At 53.1% G+C, this 24,008-nt stretch overlaps 1 protein-coding gene across 2 annotated transcripts in view; it reads left to right on the forward strand.

Annotated features, from left to right (window-relative positions):
• The window catches only part of PDE10A (phosphodiesterase 10A), a 631,241-nt gene that overhangs the window by 781 nt on the left and 606,452 nt on the right, over positions 1–24,008 (forward strand). The window contains exon 1 of one of the 2 annotated variants that reach the window (XM_051855147.2): positions 622–983. The exons of the other annotated variant lie outside the window; for it this stretch is intronic. Within the exon in view, the coding sequence (XP_051711107.1) occupies positions 875–983 (109 nt within the window). The 5' untranslated portion in view covers positions 622–874. Of the gene's footprint in view, positions 1–621; positions 984–24,008 lie in introns of those variants that run through there. 2 annotated transcript variants of the gene reach the window in all.

Consider the following 24,008-nt stretch of genomic DNA (forward strand, 5'->3'; position numbering starts at 1 on the left):
TGCACCGCTACTGCCTCTGGCGAATGCCGGGTCCGCCAGGCGCCGGCCCCAGGCTCCGGACGAGGCTGCGCGCCAGCTGCAAACCGCAGCGGCTACCGCGCCAGACCCGCAGGTGCCTCCGGAGGCGGCCCGGACAAGGGCAGCGCGTGCGCCCCAACTTCCCTCTGCTCTCCCGCCGCCCTCCGCTTCTCAGCGGGGACGGGACCCCCTCCCCCGGCTGCGTCTGCCTTCCCAGCCTCTTTGATCCCTGATGCCATAGGGGAGAAAGAGGTCCGGAGTCCCCGCACCTGACAGCGTCACATCGCGGTGCTGCGTTCTGCGGCGCTGTATTGTCTTCATTCCACACAGTTTCCCTGGCAGTCTCTTAGTGCCGCTGACCCCCAACGCCCCTCCCCACCAGACAGAGCACACGGGGCACCCCGCCCCCAGCACACACGGCCAGAACGCAGCTCTTCCCAGAGTAGACCGGGGGCCTGGGGACAGAATCTGCCCTTGCACCAGCAGCTTCTCTGGGGGGGGGGGGGGTTCTGGTCTCTCCTCCCCTCTGGGCTCACCTTTGGAGTTGAAGGAAGAAGAGGAAGGGGGAGGGGGGAGAGAGAGAGAGGGAGAGAGAGGCGCCAGCAGCCCCTAGACGGAGGGCTGCACGGATGAACCGACTCCAGGATTTCTGCACCGAGTCCCTGCCCCCTCCTGCCATTCCCTCTCCCTCTGTAAGCAGCGATTTCCTCCAGGCTGCCTCCCTGGTCTCTTCGCCCCACCCCTCAGTCTCCACCTCACCACCCCCCCTGCTCTTAACCCCACCTTCACTCTCCTCTCCGAGGGGGGAGGGCGAGGGGGGGCTGGAAAACCCCCAAAGCCCCAGCCCTGGGCCGAGATGTCCAAGAAGCGGAAAGCCCTCGAGGGTGGAGGCGGTGGAGGAGGCTCCCGGCGGTCCGAGGAGGAACCCACTGCCTGGTTTGGGGGCAGCGGCAGCGAGGAGCAAGGTAGGGGGAGGGGGAGAAAGCAGAGGGGGCAGCAGGAGGGGAGGGGCTGAGGTCCCTCCCCTGGAGTGCTCTGCCTGGGCCTCGTCCTCCTCCGGGCTTCCATAGCAAGACTACTTGAGTAGACTTAGCCGATCTGTGTGTCTCCGGGGAGTCAGGGTGGGTGGCACTAGCTGCCTAGGCCAGGCTGCAGACCCAGCTCCGGGTGAACTTGAAGCCCTGCGGGGAGGAAGGGTTGCAGAGGTAGGGCCAGGAGGTGCTGGCTGGGGATGGGCTTGGCTGCCCCCCCACCCTGTGGTCCTGTGCCTTGGAGGGGATGGACGGTGCTCGGCATGGCATGCACAGCCTGTGTGAGTGTCTGTGTGCAGGACTCCTGCATCGGGGCGGGGGGGGGGGTGCCGGTGCTGGCCCCTGGGAGGGCCAGCAGGGAGGGACCACGTCCCTGCCCCTCCAGCCCAGGGATGCTCAGGGCTGCGTCATGTGCAGCCTTCTGCCCTGCCCGGCAGGCCTTTCCGAAGCCTCCTCAAGTTGGAGCTGAGGTCCGAGGGAAGTGCACTGGCTGCTGGGATTCCACGGAGGGCTTGGCCGGGGAAGCAGCTGGGTCCCTCCAGGCCGAGAGTCATGCCGATGGAAAATTCCCTGGAGAGACACAAGTGATACTTGGGCATCTGATTTCCACGTAAAAGGAACCCAGACAGACACGTTTTGTTTCACCAAAAGCATCCTGGATTTGGCTAAAGTAGGCCCAAATGAGCAAGTCAAGCTTTTCCCAGGCTGCAGTTATCATACGAAGGAAAACTGGGCTGGCAGCAAGGTTTTGTTGTTGGCTAAGCTGTGGAAAATTTGGTGAAATGACATGTGGGGGCATAATCCGAACCCAGGTGGGTAGGAAGGTGGGAAGCTCGGGGATTCTCCTGCGTGGCTCGGCTCTCGTCTTCCTGTAGCCTGGCCTTGGGCTCGTGGCCTTGGCTGGTGGCAGGTACAGCTCCCGGTACAGCCTGGGAGACACGGGCTCGTGTGTCCAAGATGGAGTCCATGCCCCTTCTCCTTTGATGACACGGTGGTACCGAGTCCCCTTCAGATCTGTGGTGCACTCGGGCCCTTGGGCACGGCTTGCTTGCATTCTGAACACACAGCACTGGGGCTGGCTGCCCCTGGACAGTGGTTTTTGGTGTCGGTAGCAACGGCGGAGGACAGTGCTGCGCCCGTACCCCGATGGAGGTGCCATGCTCCTCACTGCCCTTGGTTTGACTTTCTTCACCCCATTAGGATTTTAGAGCAAAAACCAGTGCATTTATGAAGTTAATTTTACTGGAAAAAATGGTATTTGGTAAGAGCTTCAAGTTTTGCAAATGACTTTGTTTGTATGGTTGGTGTTTTTATGGTTGGTGGAATACCTCGGTATCGCCACAAGGGTCTGGCAAATCCATCAGCTCTGAATGCAACATTTGATTCTGGCTGGAGTGTGCTCCAGAGAGGAATAGACCCTCTTCTCCAGGTTGAGAAGTGATGACGTTTACAGGAAAGGACGTCATTATTACGGTGAAGAGCAACCTGGACAGCTCTAACGCGGTTGCAATAATGAATGCGTGCATGGCTGCAGTCCTAATAGGAAAGAACTGGGTTTTCACAAACATTTTCATTCTTTTGGTGGAAATATGGGCTATTAGAGCTTTTTTATTTAAAAAATATGCTATGGATGTCCTGCACCACCAGCAGCAAATCATTCCTTCACCCCCTGGTGATATACGCTTGGCACAGGGCATTTTGCCAGTTAGAATAGGCAATAGGAAGTACCCATGTCCATATTATTCAGTGCTTAGCATAATTTTGAAGTGACTGATTGTGCAAGCTGGTGTTATTTTAGTGCTTACAACGCCTGAAGGTTTTACTGTACCTCTGTATTTGGCAAATATGGTTGCTCCTTGCTCATTGACTGGGAACGTAACTGCAGAACCCGGCGAGGGTGTGAACGCTCACCTGCTCTGCTATTGTTAATGCATTTCCTAGGGAGAGAGGAGTCGCGGCACACAGCCCAGGTGGCCAAAGCCTGTCCAGTGCTCCACATATCTGATCAACGGCGTATGTCGTGTGTAGCTGACGTGGGGTGTGAGTGCCTGCCAGTGGTTCCGTGTGGTATGTGCTGTATTTGGTATGTGTCTGGCACATGGTTTACATGTCTCGTGTGTGACTGTATGCATACATGACTGCAGTCCTCGACGTGAGAATTGGGGAGGTCAAGTGCGTACTTCTCTTGATGTGGCAGCTGCCATGACTCAGACACTGAACTGCGACCTCGCGGCAGGACTTTGTTGCCATTTTTGTTTCCGCTTTGGGTCTCCGTGCAGGCAGAGGAACAGACAAGGTCTTGTTGGCCTTGAAACCCAGAAGCGGCTTCTTCTGAGTCCTCGCAACTTGGAAGGCTGGTGTGGTTGTCCATGTCAGCCCGTGGAAGTATGTTACAGCATGTGTTAAACTACGAAACTGGAACCTGCGTTTCAGTGGTAGTCACCGATTGTAAGACCACCTCCCGGCAGGCTGGTTTGATCTAAGGGTTTGAACAGCCGGTAAGCATGGATGCTGCCGGAGTAGAGAGTGGAAGGAGCCTTGAACCCAGCCACAAAGCCAGATTGCTCCTTTCTGTGCCCTCAGCCAGCGCCAGTCCGTGTGCAGGCATTCCCCGGGCACAGCTGGCCTCCACCATTTCCTGTGGTTGTGTTGCAATGGTGCCTGTGTTGTTAACGGGTTCTCTTTAGGACATTCCTTCTGGGAATGAAGACAGGCTCCTGAGTGGGTCATTGTGCACACACATGGATGACTTTTCTTTCCTCCCTGACCTTGATAGAGCCATCCTGCGTTATTTAACTGGAGGAAAGGAAAGGGAAGTGCATTATCCTCGCCCGGGCTGAACATGTCTTTGGTTGTCCATTGCAGCTGTTCGATGTGTGTGCACACGTGTGTGTGTGTGTGTGTGTGTGTGTGAAATTGTGATGAGAACATGGTCCTTCCGTGGACGCCAGCTGACTTCAGTCCTGACCTATGTGCAGATTTTACTGGCGTGGATATTTGTATAAAATAAGAAACCCATGAAGGTTGGGACTCTGACTTGGAGAACTTTGGTGTGCAAATGGCCCATGTTGGTCAGAATTTGTCCTCTGCTTGGTTGCTGTTTTTCATTGCTTTGAACTCAGATCTGCCATGTGCTCCAATACACATCTCGCTGTGAGAATGACGAGATGGGAGGGGCAGGGCAAATACTGAATAACTGCGCTTGGTGATCTTGTAAAATACTTCCAATTCTTTGTACATTCTTTTCATAGTAGTCTCTTTCTGAAAATTACTATTTACTTAGAAACCTGCTTAATCGCAAGGTATCTCATCTGTTATTCTTCACCGAGGTTCATTATCAACCCTGGCTGTCCCGCGGTTACTCTGTGGTTAGAAACCTGTTCTGTTAGCCCAGGTAGATTCTCTGAACTCCTGCTCCACTCCCCCATCCCCTCCTCCTCCCTCATCATTCTTTATTGTTTTGTCTTCTGGTTTTGACCCCCATTTCCATTAAGATGGTCTCTGGAGGTGAAATTATGCCAGCTATACATCATTACATTAAGCTAGTCTCATTAGTGTTTTAAAAATAAGCAGTTTCTACTTTGGATGAAATTGGAGGAGATGCTCTCCAGCCCAGCGCCCTGGGTTCCTGCCGCAGTGATGTGTGAAGTCAGGTAATCTGGGGCCTCCAGCAGAGGGGCCTGGACGTGAGCTACTCCGGTTCTCATTCCTTAGATCTCTTGAGCCACAGTGAAGCCATTTATGGGTGGCTCTTCTGTTGCCCAGTGAACCAACGACCGAAGCAAACACATGGTTTCCTATAAGCGTGCCCCTCTCCCGTTTCAGACTGGCACTTGGGTATTGTGGCTTTCTTGTGTCATTAGTGGGGAGAGCCTGCACCTGAGTCATATCTATTCTCTGCTGCCTCAGAAACTGACCTGCATCTACATGGGCCCCTAATGTCGGCCAGACCCAGCTTCCCTACAGACGAAGGCTTTTAGTAGAGTTCATCGGACGACTAGTTTTTATGTCAAATGAAAAACCTCTTCTGGGTGGTTTGCAATCATTGATATTAAGGAGCTGATCTGGTCCTGGGGGAAAGAGATCAGTCTTAAAGAAATCAGACCAGCATGGTCCCAGAGGAGTTCAGTGCCAGGAGGATTTCATCTCAGATTGCTTTTTTGGGGGGGTTGTTTGTGTCTCTTGCGTTCCACACTCCACATCAGAAAGGTCCCTGCCATGGGGAGGGCCCAGGGAGGTGGGAGGGGGGAAGAGGTGAGTCTGGTGAAGAATCGGGACAGGAATGTGGGCTGGAACGGAAGCTGTGGGTCTCGTTCCCTGTTTGGTTCCATCCAGAAAGGAAATTATTTATTTGAGAGGCAGAGTTACAGAGAGAGAGAGAAGTTGGTTGCAATGGCTGGAACTGGGTCGATCCGAAGCCAGGAGCCAGGAGCTTCTTCCAGACTGCAGGGGCCCAAGTACTTGGGCCATCTTCCACTGCTTTCCTAGACATATTAGCAGGGAGCGGGATCAAAAGTGGAGCAACTGGGATTTGAACCGGTCCCCATTTGGGATACCGGTACTGCAGGTGGTGGTATTACTTGCTGTGCACAGCACTGGCCCCTCAACCTCCTTTTCAAAAAGAGTTACTGGAAAGTCAGAGACAGAGACAGAACGCACACGCACAGATTAGATGCACATACACAGTTATCTTCCCCAAAGGGCACCAATCTTGCGAAGTTCCTATGTAGCCGACCGGGAGCAGTCTATGCATATAGAAGTTTGCACAGTCATTTGTGGCTTAACGACAGGCTGTGTTCTGACAACTGCGTGGTTGTGCCATGTTGTGTGAACATCGTGGTGTGAGTCACACAGCCCAGATGGTGCCAGTCCATCGTTTCATGTGGCCCCTGGATGCCAGCGACAGGAGACGTAGGAGGCTGCTGTGCGCACAGCGTGGCATATGCCTTGACAGTGGACTTTTTTATAAGTAGAGGTACGCTCTAAGGTAATGGTAAAAAGTTTACTGTGGTATAGCAACTATATAAATTAGTAATGCAACATTTTATTGTCATTATCAGATGTGTTCTGCACTGTACATAATTGTATGTGTTACACTTTAAAAAAAAGATTTATGTGATTATTTGAAAGACTCTGTGTGTGTGTGTGTGTGTGTGTGCATGTGAGAGAAAGAGAGAGAGAGAGAGCGAGCCAGGGCCAGGCTGAAGCCAGGAGCCAGGAAATCCACTGAGGACTCCCACGTGGTGGCCATGCCCCAAGCATTTGGGCCATTGTCTGCTGCCTTCCAAGTGCGTTAGCAAGAAGCTGGATCAGAAGTGCAGAGCCACCAGTGCTGGAACTGGCACTGTGACAGGGAAGCTGGCAGTGCAAGCAGAGGTTTAACCTGCATCACAATGCTGGTGCACACACACACACACACACACACACAGAGAGAGAGAGAGAGAGAGAGAACTTCCAACTGCTGGCCCACTCCCCAGATGGCCACAACACCGGGGGCCAGACTCCATCCTGATCTCCCATGTGGATGGCAGGGAGCCAGGCGCCAGGTCATCCTCTGTTGCACAGTCGGTTTGCTGAAGACAGATGTTCCCATGCTGGGTGTCCCCGGCAGTAGGAGTTTTCAGCTCCAGTGTAATCTTTCGGGACCCCTGGAATGCGTGCCGGTTGCCATTGACCAGAACCTCCTGTGGGCACGTGAGTGTGCATTTAACACCTCACTCTTCCATGAAGACAAGTGCCCTGTGCACACTAGCCTCCTGCACTTTGCTTTGATGACTTACTTATTGGAAATTTATCAGCATATATAGTTCTGCTTTATTTTCATTATCTGTATGTGTCTTGTTGTGCAGTGTACCGTAACTAAGTTAATTAAGCTCCTGTAGAATGGTAGTCAAGACACCAGTCTTTGGCTTTTAAAGATAATGTTGCAATAAGCAAGCACAAGGCACTTTCTGGACACGTGTATGAATTTATATGTTGGTAAATTCCTAGACAGAGTTGTTGGGTCAAAGTGACGATAGCCATTTCAACTCCACTGAAGACTGGGTCATCCCATGTGGTCGTCAGCCTGGACTCCACACTTCGGGGTGTTTGGTAAATGAGAGCGTATTCCTTGAGCCATTGGTGTGAACTGGTCAACAACAGAAACGGTGGCTGATGCAGGTGCCCAGCTCTGTGGTCGAGTTTGGGATCTATGGGACTGGTTTTCTTTCTCTGTTTACAGTAGCTGTTGGGAAGAACAGTGTTGTGTTGAATAAATGGCCACAGGCTTCTGATCTCACTGCAGAGCACACACTGAAGGAATTTAAGTATGACAGAGAAATGATTGTGCTATTTTAAAATACAATTTTTTTAAAAAAATTTAAAAATTTTAAAAAAGGTCCTAAAAGACTTTTTTTTTTTAAAAAAGATTTATTTATGTGAAAGACAGAGTGACAGAGAGAGTGGGAGAGACACATGCAGAGAGATCTTCCATCTACTGGTTCATTTCCCAAATGGCTGCAATGGCCAGGGCTGGAGCAGGCTGGAACTTGGAACTCCATCTGGGTCTCCCAAGCAAATGTTATCCAGGGCCCCTTCTGCCACGTATTTCTATTCCATTCCATTGTGTTGGTCAGACGTGCCCTGTGGTCTGCCCACCCGCTTGACCTGTGCAGAGTGCTGGGACATGGTGTTGCTCGGTGGCAGGGCCCTAAGTACCTGCTGCTTTCCCAGGTGCATTTGCAGGGAGCTGGATCTGAAGTGGAACAGCCGAGACTCGAACTGGTGCTCTTATGGGATGCCAGCATCACAGGTGGCGGTTTAACACACGGCGCCACAATGGTGGCCCAGAAAATGTGTATTATATTAAAGTAGGATACTGATATTCTTCCTGAGGACAACCATGAAAACTATAAAACTATAATTGATATGATATTGATGTGAATTCTCACAAAACCACAATGTCTGTTATGACTTTTTTTTAAAGATTTATTTATTTATTTGAATGTTAGAGTTACACAGAGAGAGAAAGAGAGGCAGAGAGGAAGAGAGAGAGAGAGAGAGAGAGGGAGAGGTCCTCCATCTGATGGTTCACTCCCCAGTTGGACGCAACAGCTGGAGCTAGGCTGATCCGAAGCCAGGAGCCAGGAGCTTCTTCCAGGTCTCCCATGTGGGTGCAGGGGCCCAAGGGCTTGGACCATCTTCTACTGCTTTCCCCAGCCACAACAGACAGCTGGATCTGAAGTGGAGCAGCCGGGACTCAAACTAGAGCCCATATAGGATGCCGGCACTGCAGGTGGTGGCTTTATCCGCTACGCCACAATGCTGGCTGTTATGACATTTATGCGTTTTATCTATTTAGATATTCCAATTTTTTTCAATAGGATGTAAACCTGTTTCGGGCAGTGGGGGGGTCTAACTGCTGAGTTCCTCTCTGACTTTGGGGACTGCCAATCCCTGTCCTGCTCATGGTTTTGTACTCCCTGGGCCTGTGTGGGGTACAGTGGACACCCAGTGACTTCTTGGTGCCTGAAAGGGTGAGCGCTTCCCAGCTGAGCATCCTGCTTATAGAAGCGGTGGTAGGAGCATTCACGGAAGGAGCATTCGCACTGAGCTGTACGATTCTTCTCTCATGAAGGAAATGTGCTCTGAGGTTAAACGTGGCGAGGTGATTAGAACCCAGTGTCGGGATTAAACATGACAATAGGTCTGATCTGATTTCATCATCATTTAAAAAAATCATCTATTATTTTTCACTTTATGTTTCTGTGTGGGAGCAAACTGTTGAAATCCTTACTTAATGTATACTAAGCTGATCTTCTGTATATTAAGATAATCGAAAATGAATCTTGATGTGAATGGAAGGGGAGAGGGAGTGGGAAAGGGGAGGGTTTTGGGTGGGAGGGACGGTATGGGGGGGAAGCCATTGTAATCCATAAGTCGTACTTTGGAAATTTATATTCATTAAATAAAAGTTAAAACAAAACAAAACAAAACAAAACCAGTGTCACACATTTGTAGTGGTGTCTCCCCGAGGACTTGACTTTGAGTCGCGGATGCCTGGGTGGAAGGATGAGACGGAAGTGGAAACACTGTGCTCCAACTCTTCTACCCACACCTAGGCCAGCTGGGGAGCGAGATCACGCACTGCTCCCTTGGTGTCAGTGGGGAGTACAATCCACACCAGCCGTGGCCAACACGCATGGCCCCTCCCTCCAGCCACACCTGCTAGCCACAGCCAGTGCCACACCTATGCCCCTGCCCAGCATGAGGCTGGTAAGGACCTGAGGGTCCAGGGGTGACTGCTGTGTGCTGACGTCTGCCCGAGTGACTCCAGGGCTTTGGTGGGTCTGTCGCATCGGTAGAAGTTGGCAGTGGCGTCTCGGTTGAGGTGGAGTAGACCTGGTGTGTGTGCGTGGGAGTAGCCGCCGGAGCCTGGGAAGCCCTGCAGACTCCAGTGCAGTGTGTTTCTAGAAATCTTGGCTGTGGGTGTCTCCAGGCGGTGATACTGTGCCATCCAAGGTGGGTCTCCATGTTTCAAGGGCCAGGCTCTGATACTGAGCTGTGTTTAAGCCATATTTTGCCTTAATTTGAAATTAATTGCACCATGTGGAGCACAGTCACAGCCTTGCCTTCTATTTCTACCACCATCCACCTGTGGCTGAGATTCAGGTAAAGACTGTACGGTATTGTCACAGGCCCGGTTTCACTCCGGCTGCACAGATGTCAGCAACTGCCTCACGTCACTGGCGTTGGGTCCCACTCAGCTGTGTATCTTAAATGATAAGATAGTCATTCGTATGCACACACAGCAGTACTTTGTAGCGGCTTCTTTAGCTTCATCGTGAATGCGCTAACGTGTAGGGGGAGGAGTCATCTGCCACAGCACCCAAGACAAATCTGTAATTAACTGACAACGTAGCGCTGTAGCCCTGACGCCTCTCTACTCGCATCAGGCTCTCTTCTTGGGTGTTGCCCGCAGTGTTTGCTCTGACTGTCAGACGTCCAGGATCACTGCTGTGTGCCTGCGTGGAGCACAGTGCAAAGCAACGCACGGGGGAGCTGGAATGTTGTCAGTTGCGGGGATTCATGAAGTCCACGAGAGCGACGTTGGGGACGGCGCCACTCACGCGCCACGCCGCTGAACTCCGTCAGGCTTTCGACGGAAGAAAGAGAATCAGCAAAACTTACCCAGGACCCCTTTGCCCGTTCCATTCTGTTGGTCAGACACCCGAGGTCTGCCCGTGCACCTGACCTGTGCTGAGTGCTGGGGATACTGCAAGAACAGGCCACATCTTGCTGGCCACGCGGGGACGTGTTGACGACATCGCATGGGAGGAGATGACAGAACGTGGAGCTATCTGAGACGCTCTTATTTTTGCTTATGTGTTCGGTTAGCCTCTGCCTGTGAGAACTTACTCTCCGTAAGGGCAGAGGTCTCCTAGGTCTTTGGCTCCGCTCCGTGCTCTGTGGGGAGTTGCCAAATGACTGCGTGAGTGGATGACAGAACTCCTCTCACAGGGGCCTCCCTCCAGGCCCGGTGCCCCCTGCTGTCTGTGCTCCAGTGAGAGGGGAGTATGTCCTGGGGTGGGGGGTCACAGCAGATAAGACCTCTGGGGCTTGGAACTGGGCTTCTTCTCCCCCCTCCCCATTCTCCCAGATCCCAGGATGAAAGGCAGCCAAGACAGAGCCTCAGACAAACTCTCTTGTTCCTTTAGGAAGAAGTAGTCGGCAAGACTAGGTGGACAAGCGCAGCAGCCACCCCTGTCGCCCGCCAGGTCCCTGTTGCTGTCTCTCCTTGCATGTGACAGCTTCTTATACTGTCCAGGGGATGAAGGGGGCTTCCCCACCCCCCGGCACTGGTGCAGAGCCAGGACCAGCGAGGCTGCGTCACTGCAGGGGAAGGCGCCCGGCGGAGTCCTGGGGTCTTGTGCTCCTGCCTCTGCTCCGCTCACGGGTGCCTTCAATCGGCTGCACAGATGCTGGCTTTCCGCAGCAGCTGGCGCCCTCTCTGCCCCGGAACCCTGCTGTCCTCCGGGTCTCTCATGGAGAGTATGAACATCCTTGGGATGCTGCCGTTTCTGCCTCCTCCAGGAAGCCAGAGGCGGGCGCTGGGCGGTGTGGCGAGGTCCTGGCAGTCGTGTCTGGCTGCCTCCGTCCCCCACGTCTCGACCGATGCTGGAGCAGTGGGAGCCGGCCTCACGCTGGTCCGTGCTGCCCTTGGAGGAGCCATTTGAGAGGAGGCCACTGTTTAGATGAGATAGAGACGGAGCCTCTGGAAGTTGTCACTTGTCAGAGACGTATGGAGGAACGATGTGAAGAGGGAAACCAGGCGTGTTTGCATTGCTGAGAGGCGGTGGCTAGCGATAGCGATGGAGGGTGGGAGTTTCCAACTTTACACTAACTGGTTTTATTTGGCATTGTCTGAGAATTATTAACCACGCAGTGGTCTGGTTCAGGTGATGTTTCGGACATGACCAAAAATGTAAGGGTAAAGCCATCTGTTTCAGATAGTGGTTTACTGCATGGTTGATTTTTGAGAAAAAATGCTTCCGTTTTCTTGACAAATTCTGTCATGTTTTTGACGAAGGGGATTGCCTGTGCGTTAAAGAGTTGAACTATGATAAAGACAGAACTTTACGAATCCCGCTTTGGTCACATTTACAAACTCAGCCACGGGTGCCCGGTCACTTTCCAGTTACGTGGATTTCCATAGAGTCCTGTGCTCACCTTCACTGTGGACTGCCTGTCTGTGGACGGCCTGTTCTGCGTTCCCGGGACCCCCCTGCTCTTATCTCCTTGTCATCTCTCAGTGCATCTTCTTTGGACGGCCAGGAACTACGGAGCTTTTCTTCAGATTATCGGTGTTTTACAGAAAGATTTTAAATTTTTGTTAGTGCAACCCATTCCTTAGTTAACTTTGACAAAACTTTGGTCTGTCACCCCCAAAACATGTGCGGTGTCCTTAGCAACCCCAGTTCCGTAACACCGTGGACTGCACTCTGCCAGCGGCTTCAAATCGTGGCCGGCAGCCTGTTTGTAAGTCGTGAAATTCATTAATTTGTCTTCGAGTCCTAATCATGGTTTGAACAACTGAATAGCATGGCAGAGAAAGGGAGTTAGAGCGGAGATCCGGGGAAGGGGAGAGCGGCGGCGCTGGGGCCCAGGCCGCTGGGTCCTCCCGTTCCCCCCTTCCTGTGGGGTCTGACTGCTGTGTCGGGCTCAGGGTGCGAGTCCCGGCTCCTCAGCTGGATGGGAAACAGGTTCCGAGCACACGCAAGTCTTCCTTCCAGCAATAAGCATCGGGCAGGTGTTCTAGGACACACCTCAGCCCAGGTGTGTGAGGTAGGAGCAGGGGACAGTCAGGAGTGTCCACTCTGGGTGCTCTGTCCATGCAGAGAGGGCTTGGTGGGGTCCCTGGGGGCAGAGCGCCCTCCTGCCTGGGCAGGTAGCAGAGTGTCCTCTTCCCTGTCTCCATCTCAAGGAGCCCTGGGGCGTCTCGTGCCCACGCCCGTGGAGCGAGCGGCGTGAGTAGCTCTCTAAGATCACGTCTATGCTCTTGAGAACTTCTCACGCCTGCTTTGCAATCCTGGTTCCAATGGACTTGGGGGTAATTGTGGCTTTTTCTCTTCACGAGGTTCCTTTGGGACCCTTTGTTCCCAGCGCCCGTTCTTTTCACGCCCCCTCACCCCGGGAGGCTGGACTGAAGCCTTGGGTACTTGTACTTTGATTGCTACCTTGTCAGTTATCACTCTCTATTTTATTCTTTATACGCTTAAATTCAACCCATGTCAACACGATGAGTACATGTAGTTCTTTATTTTTGCCATTCAGAGTGAAGCCTGGTGTGTCTGGATTTAATAGGTAGACAGGGAAAATAATGAAATAAATAAAGAAAAGCTCTGGGGATGCCTACCTGCCAAGTTGCAAAAATTATGCAATTCTCTTCGGAGCTGTCGCTCAGCTGTGGCTTCCGGTCCGGGTCTGATGATGCGAACTTTTCAGTTCTCTCTCTCAGCACCAGAATCGACAAATTCTATCACCTTAGCCACCTTCCTCCATCTTTGGTAAAACTCGCGTCTTAGTCACCAAGGCACCGTCACATTGAGAGCTGAGCTTGGGTCAAGGGTCTAAGAAGAGAAAGCACAAACCTCGCGGCCACACAGTGGTGTGCCAGGCACAGGCACTGCCGTGAGTGATGGGCCTGAGCTTACCGTTCCAGCCCGTGAGGAATGTTCAGTCTTTACCGGAAGATAAGAACGTGTTGCATGAGCCATTACGCCAACAGCTTTATGGGGGTCATTCAAAGTGTTTTACGCGTTTCTGGAAGGGAGTGACCTGTTGACTCATGGGCGACCTTGAATTCCGGCTGGAGGTGCTCATGGGTCCGCGAGGAGCCATCCGTCATGTTCAGTGGATTGCGTCTCCCCAGCACAGTCATCTCAGTGCACCGTGGGTCTCCCCCGAACTCAGCAGAGATTTCTTTATGGCATCTTTCGCTGGGTTCACAAAGGCCCACTGCAAATTCCTGTCTTGTTGTCAGGTTATGGATGGGGTCCAGTTCGTGGTCTGGAAATACTTTTTTCACTGCACTGTTGCATTGTGATTTTATCCATTTATCCTTGAATAAAAAATAAATGCACTTGGCAAAAATCCAAAAGATATAAAAGGAATATGATTAAAATAAGTTCTCTCTCTGTGTTCTGGTCAAAGTGTGCCAAGTTTTCCTCACAGAAACTGCCCACTTCCTGTACATTTATTCTTAGTTATGTTTATCTTTTTCTATTGCCCTTATATGTGGAGTTATTTCTTCCATTACATTTTTAAGGTAGTAATTATAGGTGGTGAACATAATGGATACTTTTTTTTTTGACAGGCAGAGTTAGACAGTGAGAGAGAGAGAGACAGAGAGAAAGGTCTTCCTTCCACTGTTTCACCCCTCAAATGGCTGCTACGGCTGGCGCGCTGCGCTGATCTGAAGCCAGGAACCAGGTGCTTCCTCCCGGTCTCCCATGCAGGTGCAGGGCCCAAGCACTTGGGCCATCCTCCACTGCACTCCCAGGCACAGCAGAGAGCTGGACTGGAAGAGGAGCAACTGGGACAGAATCCTGTGCCCCAGTCGGGACTAGAACCCGGGGTACAGGCACTGCAGGCGGAGGATTAGCCAAGTGAACCGCGGCGCCGGCCCCATAATGGATACTTTTATAAACAAATTTCAAAAGCTTGAGATAACCTCAAAGGTACGGGGAGGTTTCAAGTGCAGTAGAAAGAGCTTTATTCCCCAGAACCATTTTCCTGAGTACCTGAGTGTGTGTTTCCCACAGAGGCATTCCCTTGCTCATTCAGATACAACTACCAAAATCAAGAACGTGATACTGCTACGTCTCCACCGTCTAACCTCCGGCCCCATTCACAGTTTGTTGGCCGATGCAGCCGCATCAGTCACACCTGCTTCTGTCTCGTTGGTCTCCTCCGGTCTGGAGCAATGCCCGTCTGCGTGGACTCCCATGCCTTCGGCGTTTTGGAAGATAATGAACTCTGGGTTTCTCGGTTGTCCCTCGGGTGAGTCTGTCCGGTGTACACTGTGGTTAGCTCCCAGCTGTGCCCTGTTGGGAGGAATATCGCAGATAACAGCTATGCTGATCCGTTGGTGGTGGTGCCCACTCTGACCGTCTGAGGCAGCACCTACATGTTCTCTCCGCGGTGCAGTGCACGCCTGTCCCTGGAGCTCCGTGAGGAGTCTGGAAGAAGGTGCCGTGAAGTCGTGTGCACCGTCTCACCTCTCAGCTTCCCGCTGCCCACTCGTATGGACTCGTGGTTCCCTGCTCTCTGTGGTGGTGATAACGCACGGTTTCCTGATCCATTTTGAAGCCCACATTGCCTCCGGTTGGGCCGGTGGGAAGCTCGCCCGGGCGGCTTCGGCGTCTGCTCTCCTCTCGGCCTTGACCTCTGGCTCTGTTTATGTGCGGAGATAAACCAGCGTGCACAGGAACATTAACGGCTGCATTTTTCCTGCATTTGTCTGTGTTCACAATCTGAAATTCGGGGCTGGTGTCGTGTAGTGGGTTAAGCCACTGCCTGTGATGCCAGCATCCTATGTGGGCACCAGTTAGTGTTCCGGCTGCTCCACGTCCCACCCAGCTCCCTGCTAATGCACCTGGGAACGCAGCAGAGGATGGCCCGAGTGTTTGGGCCCCTGTTCCCTTGGGGGAGAGCCAGATGAAGCTCCTGGGTCCCGGCTTCAGTCTGGCCAGCCCTGGCTGTTGCAGCCATCTTGGAGAGTGAACCAGCAGATGGAAGATCTCTCCGCTCTCTCTCTCTCTCTGATTGACTTTTGAATAAATAAAAAAGAAAGAAAAAGAAAATTCATACCAACACTTTGTTCCCATCCAGCGTCACTGAGTTCGGCCTGGTTTGCTCCCGTTCCGTGATCGTAACCCACTTTCCAAGAGTGGGGAACTGGCCCAGCTGCGTGTGTGTCTCCCGTGGCCAGCCGCCCTGTGGAGCACGTCTCTCATAACTGCCTGGACTTGGCCTCTGCGCTCCCCGTCCCGCCCTTGCCTGGGCGTCCACAGAGCAGCCACAACTGCTGTTCATCCTTGGCAAAGCCACTGAACTGCTCAGGGCGAGAGGACAAAGAGGACGGAACGAGATGCGGTGTCTGTTTTCAGCTGTTTTTCCCTAGTCCTGTGGTCAGTGACATAATTTGCATAGTGGTAGTTTTACTTTTTCTTTCCGAGTTTTGTCTCATCCCTTCCTTGTGTGGTTGTGTTGCCTCCTACATCCACAACATCACCAAACAATCCTAAGGATGAAGACTTTCGGGGTTGCTTCTTTGGTTTTCCCACCAGTGCTGGCTTTGGGGAGAGACAGGAGGGCGCCACCTAGAGGACAGTTCTCAACACCCACTGTTTCTCCCTCTGCCCCCAATTAACCTTGGGTGGGTTCCCTGGGACTCTAGGGTGTGGTCTGCGAGGCCCTGTGCACTCTGACCTCTGCCGCCTCCAGCCCCAGCCCAGGAATTTTTATCTCTAGTTTTCCTTTATATCAAAGGTGTGTGCTGGAGACAGAAATGGCATCAGATGGCGTTCTAGTCTCCATAGAGAGAATTTGTGAATTTTCCTTTTTTGTCAGCTTCACCCCGTTGGGATGCTCCCCATGGACAAGGAAGCCGTGGGTCAGCCGCAGCTGTGTTCCGTGTCTCTTGGTCAGGGCCACTCACTCAGAGTCTCCCGGAATGAGTCTGTAGCTCTCCCTCTCCCAGCTGGGAGCCCTCGCTGTGGCAGACAGCTTGGAGTCGTGTCTGATTCTGCTTCTCCTGGCTGGGAGGAAGTCATCGTCCTGAGCGCTGTTGACCTGCTGTCTGGGAGTCCACAGCGGACGCTGGCTCCACATTCCCTTGTGACGGCGGTGGTTGTGCTAGGCTTGTGGAGTCGTGCCGGCAGTGAATAGGGCTGTTGGTGGTGTTTCCATAATGTGAGAGCCTCCACCCATCACTGGCCACTGGGGCTGGGTGTCCGCACTTGAACCCTGCGCGGCCGCACCTGTGTCACCGATGCTGTGCACTACACCCACCCACGTGGACTTCTCGGCGACTCCTCCTTGCCTGGTTTCCGAACACCTTCCTCAGAGCAGAAGTCCGACTCAGCCAATTTCAACCTTTTCGTGCCACTTGGCTGCGAGGTTTGGGTGGCGATTGGCACCTTTCACCCACATGGTCTCCTGGTCTTGGGTCTCACTCTGCCTGCTGGGTTCCCGTGTGTGTCTGATACCCGTGCAGATACGCCTTGGAGGAGGGCTAGCAGAGTACGTGGCTGAGGAACGCTATTGTGAGACCTAGGAGACAGAGTTTGTGGGGAAAACAGCTACCCGTGTATTTACACGTTCAGTAAAACATGGGAATCACTTCCTACGCATAAATGCATGGAACGCGATTGCAGACTGGGAAAATAATACTTAAGTAGTCGCCGAGCTATCTCACAAGCACACTGAAAACCTGGACCCAGAAATTAAAAGATACACACCTATTATTTGGAGAAAATGCCTGAGACATTTCTTTTTTTTTCCCTGCCCTGTATCTCTCATGTGCTGATGTTATTTCTTAATTTAAATCACTCTTTTCTTTATATTTCATTTTAAGAGGTTTTTTGGCTGAGCCTAGTGTTGTGGTGCAGTGGATTAAGCTGCCACTGCATTTCCGGCATGCCGTGTCCGAGTGCTGGCTCTGCCCCTGGCTGCTCGGCTTCTGACCCAGCTCCCTGCTGATGTGCCTGGGAAAGCAGCAGGTGGTGGCCCAAGTGCCTAGGCTCCTGCCAACCAGCTGGGAGACCCGGATGGAGTTCCTGGCTCTTGGCTTGGGCCTGGCTGTTGTGAGCGTCTGGGGAATGAACCACTGGATAAAAGATTCTCTGTCTCTCTCCGTTTCAAATAACTAAGTAAATAATTCTCCTCTCTAAAAGTGCTTTCAATTGTTCTGGAATAAAGTTTAATTTCAGTGGTTCTCAAAGTTTTGTCACCCAAACAATTCCTTTCTGTTTAGTCAAGATTATTTTTTCAGCTCGAGACACAGGCATGAGGGTAAGAATCAGAGTTCAGGGCATGTGTGGGTCCCTGCTGGGCCCCCTGGTGTCCAGCAAGTACTTTGCACCCCGAGTATCCGTGGGTCACTCCTCTCACTCACTTCTAGAAGCCTAAACTTCTGTGTCTTGGCCAAAAATCCAGAAGCTCTTACCATAGCTTTCTCTCTCTCTCTCTCTCTCTCTCTCTCTCTCTCTCTCTCTTCTTTCTTTCTTTCTTTCTCTCTCTCTCTTTCTCTCTTTCCTTCCTTCTTTTTTTAAAAAGATTTGCTTGTTTATTTTGAAAGTCAGAGTTACAGAGAGAGAGAAGCGACAGGGATTTTCCATCTGCCGATTCACTTCCTAGATGGCTGAGCCAGGAGCCGGGAGCTTCCTCCAGGTCTCCCACGTGGGTGCAGGGGCCCAGGTACTTGGGCCATCCTCCACTGCTTCCCCAGGGCACAGCAGGGAGCTGTGTTGGAAGTGGAGAGCTGGGACTCGCACTGGTGCCCATGCGGGGCGTTGCAGGTGCAAGGGGCAGCTTCCCCTGCTCCCTCACGCCGCCAGCTCCTCACACTAGCCTTTTGGCGTTTTACCCTCACTTCCAGGTTGGTCTTGTCTATCCTTCCTCATGCTTCTTTGGTAGTTTTTCTGATCTATTTATTTTCTCTTAGTCTTATGTGTGCATTTTTGTAAGCTGCCCCAAATCTTTCGGCATAAAATCAGACTGCAAAAGTGTGAATGATTTCTGTGAGAGAAACAAACATGGCATCATCTGGGCACCTGGCTCACGTCCTTCACTGCCTTCCCACCCTCGTTGTCCCTGGCGTCCCAGGTCCCAGACTCGGGGAAACGCAGCAGGCACAAGGAGAACCGCGGCAAGAGTGCAAAACCCACGGGCGAGAGCCAGCGGCGGGATTCTAACCCAGACAGGGCTGGGGAGCCTCACCTGCTCCTCCTCCGCGTGCTCTCTCCAGGAAGTGTGCAGGCAGCCGGGGCTGCACCCTGCAAACGCCACTCACAGCTGACACAGCTGAGAGGGAGGTCTCCCCTCTGTGAGACAGAGCCCAGCGCCTGCACGGAAGCTCTGCGAAGCCCAAGAAGAGAAGTGAGGAAAGTGCAGGGGAAGTGCTGGGGGGACCGCGGCTTTCCTGCCCGCCTGGGACTCTGCATTTCCGTGTCTTTGCCCTCGCTGCTGAGCTGTCTGGGAGGATGGGCTCCTGTCTCTGCCCCTTGGCCGTCTGTGTGCAGGTGCTCAGCGGTGCCTCCCCTGAGTCTGGATCAAATAGGAGGCCACAGAACTCACAACCGTACCAGCTGGCCTAGTCACTGACCCGTATCCCCGTGACCTGACCCGCAGAGGGAGCAAGCTGTCCCAGTGCCCTGCTCTGCAGCTCGTCCCCACCCACTCGGCCCGCTCCTGGGATGCCCTTCGGCGCCCTGCACTGCCCTCGGCGATGGCGGGCACCCCACAGAATCAGCCTACTGCTCTGTGTTGGGATTTAAGACCAAATTCAGGCTGTCCTCAGCCCAGACTTTTCTGAATGTGGGCAAAGATTTCTCAGTGCTCAAGCACAAACCCAAAGCCTCTGCTAAATTCAGCTTTCTTGGCTTTGACGTGTCGGGAAAGACAAAGGATTCTAGAGATGCTGACTCTAATGCTAGCACGTGGGGCAGGCAGCAGGGTGTGCCCAGGGCACCACACTCCAGCAAGGGGGTCGTGTCTGCCCCAGAGCCCCCTTCAGCTCTGTATTCCCAAGTTCACCTGCTTGGTGCACCTGCTTCCTGGTGTAGACCTCAGACTCATCAGAACCACAGGTGGCCTCTTGTCTGCTCAGACCAGCGTCTCCTGCTGAACTCTGCACCGAGGGGGTGGTCACCCCATTCACCCCTCATCCATCCTGGAAGCTGGGGTCATCCCTTTTCTTTCCTTAAGATATACTTATTTATTTGAAAGGCAGAGTTACAGAGACAGAGAGAGGTGTTCCATCTGCTGGCTCACTCCCCAAGTGGCCCCAGTGGGTAGGGTTAGGGCTTCCTGGTTTTGGTTCATATGACCTTTAGATGGAACCTTCTAAACTGAAACCTATCAGCAGTGCAGGTGCAGTGCCAGCCTTCAGGGCCACGTTTGGGCACAGAGATCCTTCCTTCCCCCAAGCCTCACCCCCACACCGGGCCGCCACCTGTCTGTCCCACCCCTGTTCACCTGACTCGGCCTGTTCTGCTCTTTCCTTCGCCGTGTCTGCCTGGGGAACGTCTCTCTCTCCTTTAGTACTCGCTGCTGTGGGTTCGCTATGAAGAGGGCCTGGGCTCCTCGGGCAGCGGCTTCACCCTGGTCTCTGCGTCGTCTCGTGTTTCCTGCTAAGGCACGGCTGGCTCTGGGTGCTCAGGGCAGGTGAGGGCATAGGAGATGTTTAAGCTACTGTTTCTTTCACACCTCTGGGGATGGAGGCTCATAGGGCTGCCCCTTCTTTTTTTTTTTAATTTTTTGCCAGGCAGAGTTAGACAGTGAGAGAGAGACAGAGAGAAAGGTTCTCCCTCCGCTGGTTCACTCCCCCAATGGCCGCCACGGTTGGCGCTGTGCCGGTCCCAAGCCAAGAGCCAGGTACTTCCTCCTGGTCTCCCATGCAGGTGCAGGGCCCAAACACTTGGGCCATCCTCCATTGCCCTCCTGGGCTACAGCAGAGAGCTGGCCTGGAAGAGGAGCAACAGGGACAGAATCCAGCGCCCCAACTGGGGCTAGAACCCGGGGTGCCAGTGCCGCAGGCAGAGGATAGCCAAGTGAGCCACGGCACCAGCCTGGGCTGCCCCTTCTAAAGTGGGCACCGCTTAATAATAGGGACCAAGGCTTATAAAGTTTGATATCCCTGAGCTTAGCACAAGGGCTGGTAGGTAAGTGCTCCACACAGTTTTTCATGGTCATGATTATTATGGAGAGAACCAAGTGGAATTAATTGGCAGTTTTAAAGAGTTTCATTGATTTATTTTCATTTTATCTGAAAGGGAGGGAGGGAAGGAGATAAAGGCACAGAGAGACAGAGACATAGAGAGAGGTCTTCTCTCTGCTGGTTCATCCCCTAAATGCCCACAACAGCTAGGGCTGGGCCAGCACAAAGCCAGGAGCCCAGAATTCAGTCTGGGTCCCCACATGAGTGGCAGGGACCCACGTACTTGGGGCATCACTGCTGCCTCCCGGGGTGAGCGCTAGCAGGAAGCTGGACATGGAGGTGCAGCCAGGGCTCAAACTCAGGCATTCTTATACAGGTACCCAAGTAGCACCTTAACCACTGCGCCAAACACACAGCCCTCGATGGGCATTTTTTTTAATTATGACTATTTCAGATCTTACCTCCACCTTTTAAAAACAGAGCAACAAAACAATACAAACAGAATAGAAGAAAACAATTCCAGAGATGAAAGACACCAGGTCCCACGAGAAATAAAAAAAGAGCAACCGAGGTGCCTCCCCCACTCGGGCTCCTAGACAGTGGGGCCCCCCCTTGCCCGCAGCGGCCCAGGCATACCAGGTGGGCTGGCTGATATCGAGCATGGGACCCCATCGGACAGGGCAGGATACAGATGAAATGAAGACTTTCTTGGTGGTAAAAAAGAAAATAATGAGATAGCTAAGGAGGCTTTGTGTCTGTGGACTTTCAACAGAGACGTCCAGTTCCTGCTGGCGCCCCTGGGGGTCCACCTGCTGGGGAGCCCAGCCTCTCCGATGCTGTGGTAACACCTTCACTTCCTGACTCCACCTCTCTCTCGTGCTCGCTCTGGATTCCTGCTGGTGGGTGTCGGGTGGGTCCTACGCGTGCCTTTTCTACGTGTGCCTTCCGTGTCTTTGGGGCGTGTTCCTAGGAAGCGCTGTGCTCTGCTCCACGAGAATTGCTTTGCGGGAACAATCGCCATGTTTGTGTGACTGTTACACTCTCCCCAGCCTTTCGTAATTTTTCTGGGTTAAGAACTCTGTTATTCTGGGACTGGCGTTGTAGCACACAGGGTTAAGCCAGCCACTGCCTGCAATGCTGGCATCTCCTATGAGCACTGGTTCGTATCCCAGATGCTCTGTTTCTGATCCAACTCCCTGCTAATGTGCCTGGGAAAGCAGTGCACAATGAGTCTTTGGGCCCCGGCACCCACGTGGGAGACCTGGATGGAGCTCCTGGCTCCTGGCTTCATTCTGGCCCAGCCCTGGCCATTGCAGGCCTTTGGGGAGTGAACCACAGGATGGAAGAGTCCTCCCTTTCTCTGTCTCTGTCTCTCTCTCTCTCTCTATATATATATATATTATATATATCTGTCATTCAAATAAATCAATAAATTTTTTAAAAAATTCTACTTTTCTATGGTCTTTGTTGGTTCTTGTTTATTTTACCTATTCTTTTCTTTTTAAAAAAGATTTATTTATTTATTAATTTACTTGAGAGGCAGAGCTGGGCTGATCCAAAGCCAGCAGCCAGGAGCTTCTTCCAGGTCTCCCATGTGGGTGCAGGGGCTCAAGGACTTGGACCATCCTTTGCGGCTTTCCCAGAGCAGAGAGCTGGATGGGAAGAGGAGCAGCCGGGACTCAAACTCGTGCCCATGTGGGATGTCTGCATTGTAGGCGGCGGCTTTACCTGCAACAGCTCAGGCTGGACCAAGCCGGAGCCTTTGCTTGTGTAGACCTGACAGCTGGGTGGGGGGTGGACAACATGGCATCCTGTGCGTGAATCCCCAGCTGATTCCAGCGGAGGTGAGGAATGGGGAGGGTGTTCGGCACCTGTGTTTTCAGGGCTGGCTGCTCCTGATCGCCTCCTGGGTGCTGGTCCTCCGCTGAGGGGCTGCAGGGATGGTGGAGCACAGGTGCCCCCGAGCCGCCCAGCCTCGCCTTCTCCCTCCCACAGCTCTTGTCACCCTTACCGCAGTCGCTTCTCCCGAGACTGAGGGTCCGGGCGGGATGTTACTCAGGACACGGACTCTTCAGTGGACTTCAGGAACGCCGTAGACAACTGAGCTCCTGAAACAGGGCAAACACGAGACGGGCGTGCGTCTCCCATTCCATCACCTGGAGCTGGCGTGCAGTCGTCTTCATAGGGAGCACAGTGGACCAGCGGCTCACAGTGTACACGTGGTCAAACGCCGGGGTTCTTTCCACGCCTTCACAGAATCATTAGAAATCGAGAGGCAAGCCAGAGCCTCCACCTGACCCCCACCCCACCCAGCCGCAAGGGAAGATTGGTTCTTGCATGCCAGCGTGGAAACCCCTGGCTGGAGGCAGGGAGCTGAGCACTTCTGGAGAATGGCCTCACCTTCGCTTTTGCCGGCAGAGAACTTATTGCCCGTGTTTCACTCTCATATGGACGCGGCGTGCCAAGAACAGCCCGAGGCAGCGGTGCCGAGCCCCGTTTGCAGTGCTTGGTCGGAACCAAACGCCGACACTCTCACTACACATCCCGGCCACTTGCATCCACCCTGTCTGTCTGGCTGACTCAGCGCACTCAACACAGGGAGAGAGAAGCCTCAGGAAACAGAGCTCTGAGGGCTTGGTCACAAGGGAAAACTCTTTCTTTTGAAAAAAATTTTAAAAATTCTAAAGTTTTGTTCATCCATTTGCAATGCACAGAGTCACACACACACACACACACACACACTCACAATTGTCTTCCGTCGCTGGCTCACTCCCCAAATGGCAGCACCTAAAGCCAGGAGCCTGAGCTCCATCCAGGTCTCCCACGTGGGTGCAGGGACGCAAGCACCTGGGCCGTCTGCTGCTGCCTTCCCAGGCCATCAGCAGGGAGCTGGATTGGGAGTGGAGCAGCGTGACTTGATCCGGCTGGCACTCGTACGGGGTGCTGGTGCCACGGCTGGGCCGCGGCTTAACAGCTACAAACGACGCCCGCCCCCATCTCTTCCTTTTATGGTGCTGTGGCCCACGTCCTCCTCCGGGCTTCTCCCCCCACCCTGGGCCGCTGGGCACTTTGCTTGTGGGTGTCCCACCCTCCTGCCCAGCCTGGCTCCATGGAAGAGCCCAGGGTGGTGAGACCCAGAATGACGGACGCCTGGCCCGGGATGGATTGTTCTGGCCAGGTTGGGCCTCTGTTCATCAAACCCCTGTGAGCGCTCGCTCTGGGCAGGATCAGAAACACGAGTTTTGTGATTCTCCGCTGGGGCTGGGGCTGGGGCTGGTTTCCGTGACAGCCCCACAGCCCAGCCCAGTGCTGCTCCAGGGAGCATCCGGCCTCGGTGCATCGTCCTGCAGCCTTGAGCGGTGCCGAGCTGAACCCGGGAACTGGCTCCGAAGCCTGGGTCTGCACTGTGGCCTGTGCGTAGTTTGAACTCCCACACACAAGAGGATTCCAGGGTGTGATGGAGTCACTTTGGGCTGTAAATATTTTAAATTTTTCTGTTTATTTATCAGAGACAGAGAGAGAGAGAGAGAGAGAGA

Source organism: Oryctolagus cuniculus, chromosome 5, assembly GCF_964237555.1.
Source record: "Oryctolagus cuniculus chromosome 5, mOryCun1.1, whole genome shotgun sequence".
In the NCBI taxonomy this organism is placed as follows: Eukaryota; Metazoa; Chordata; class Mammalia; order Lagomorpha; family Leporidae; genus Oryctolagus; species Oryctolagus cuniculus.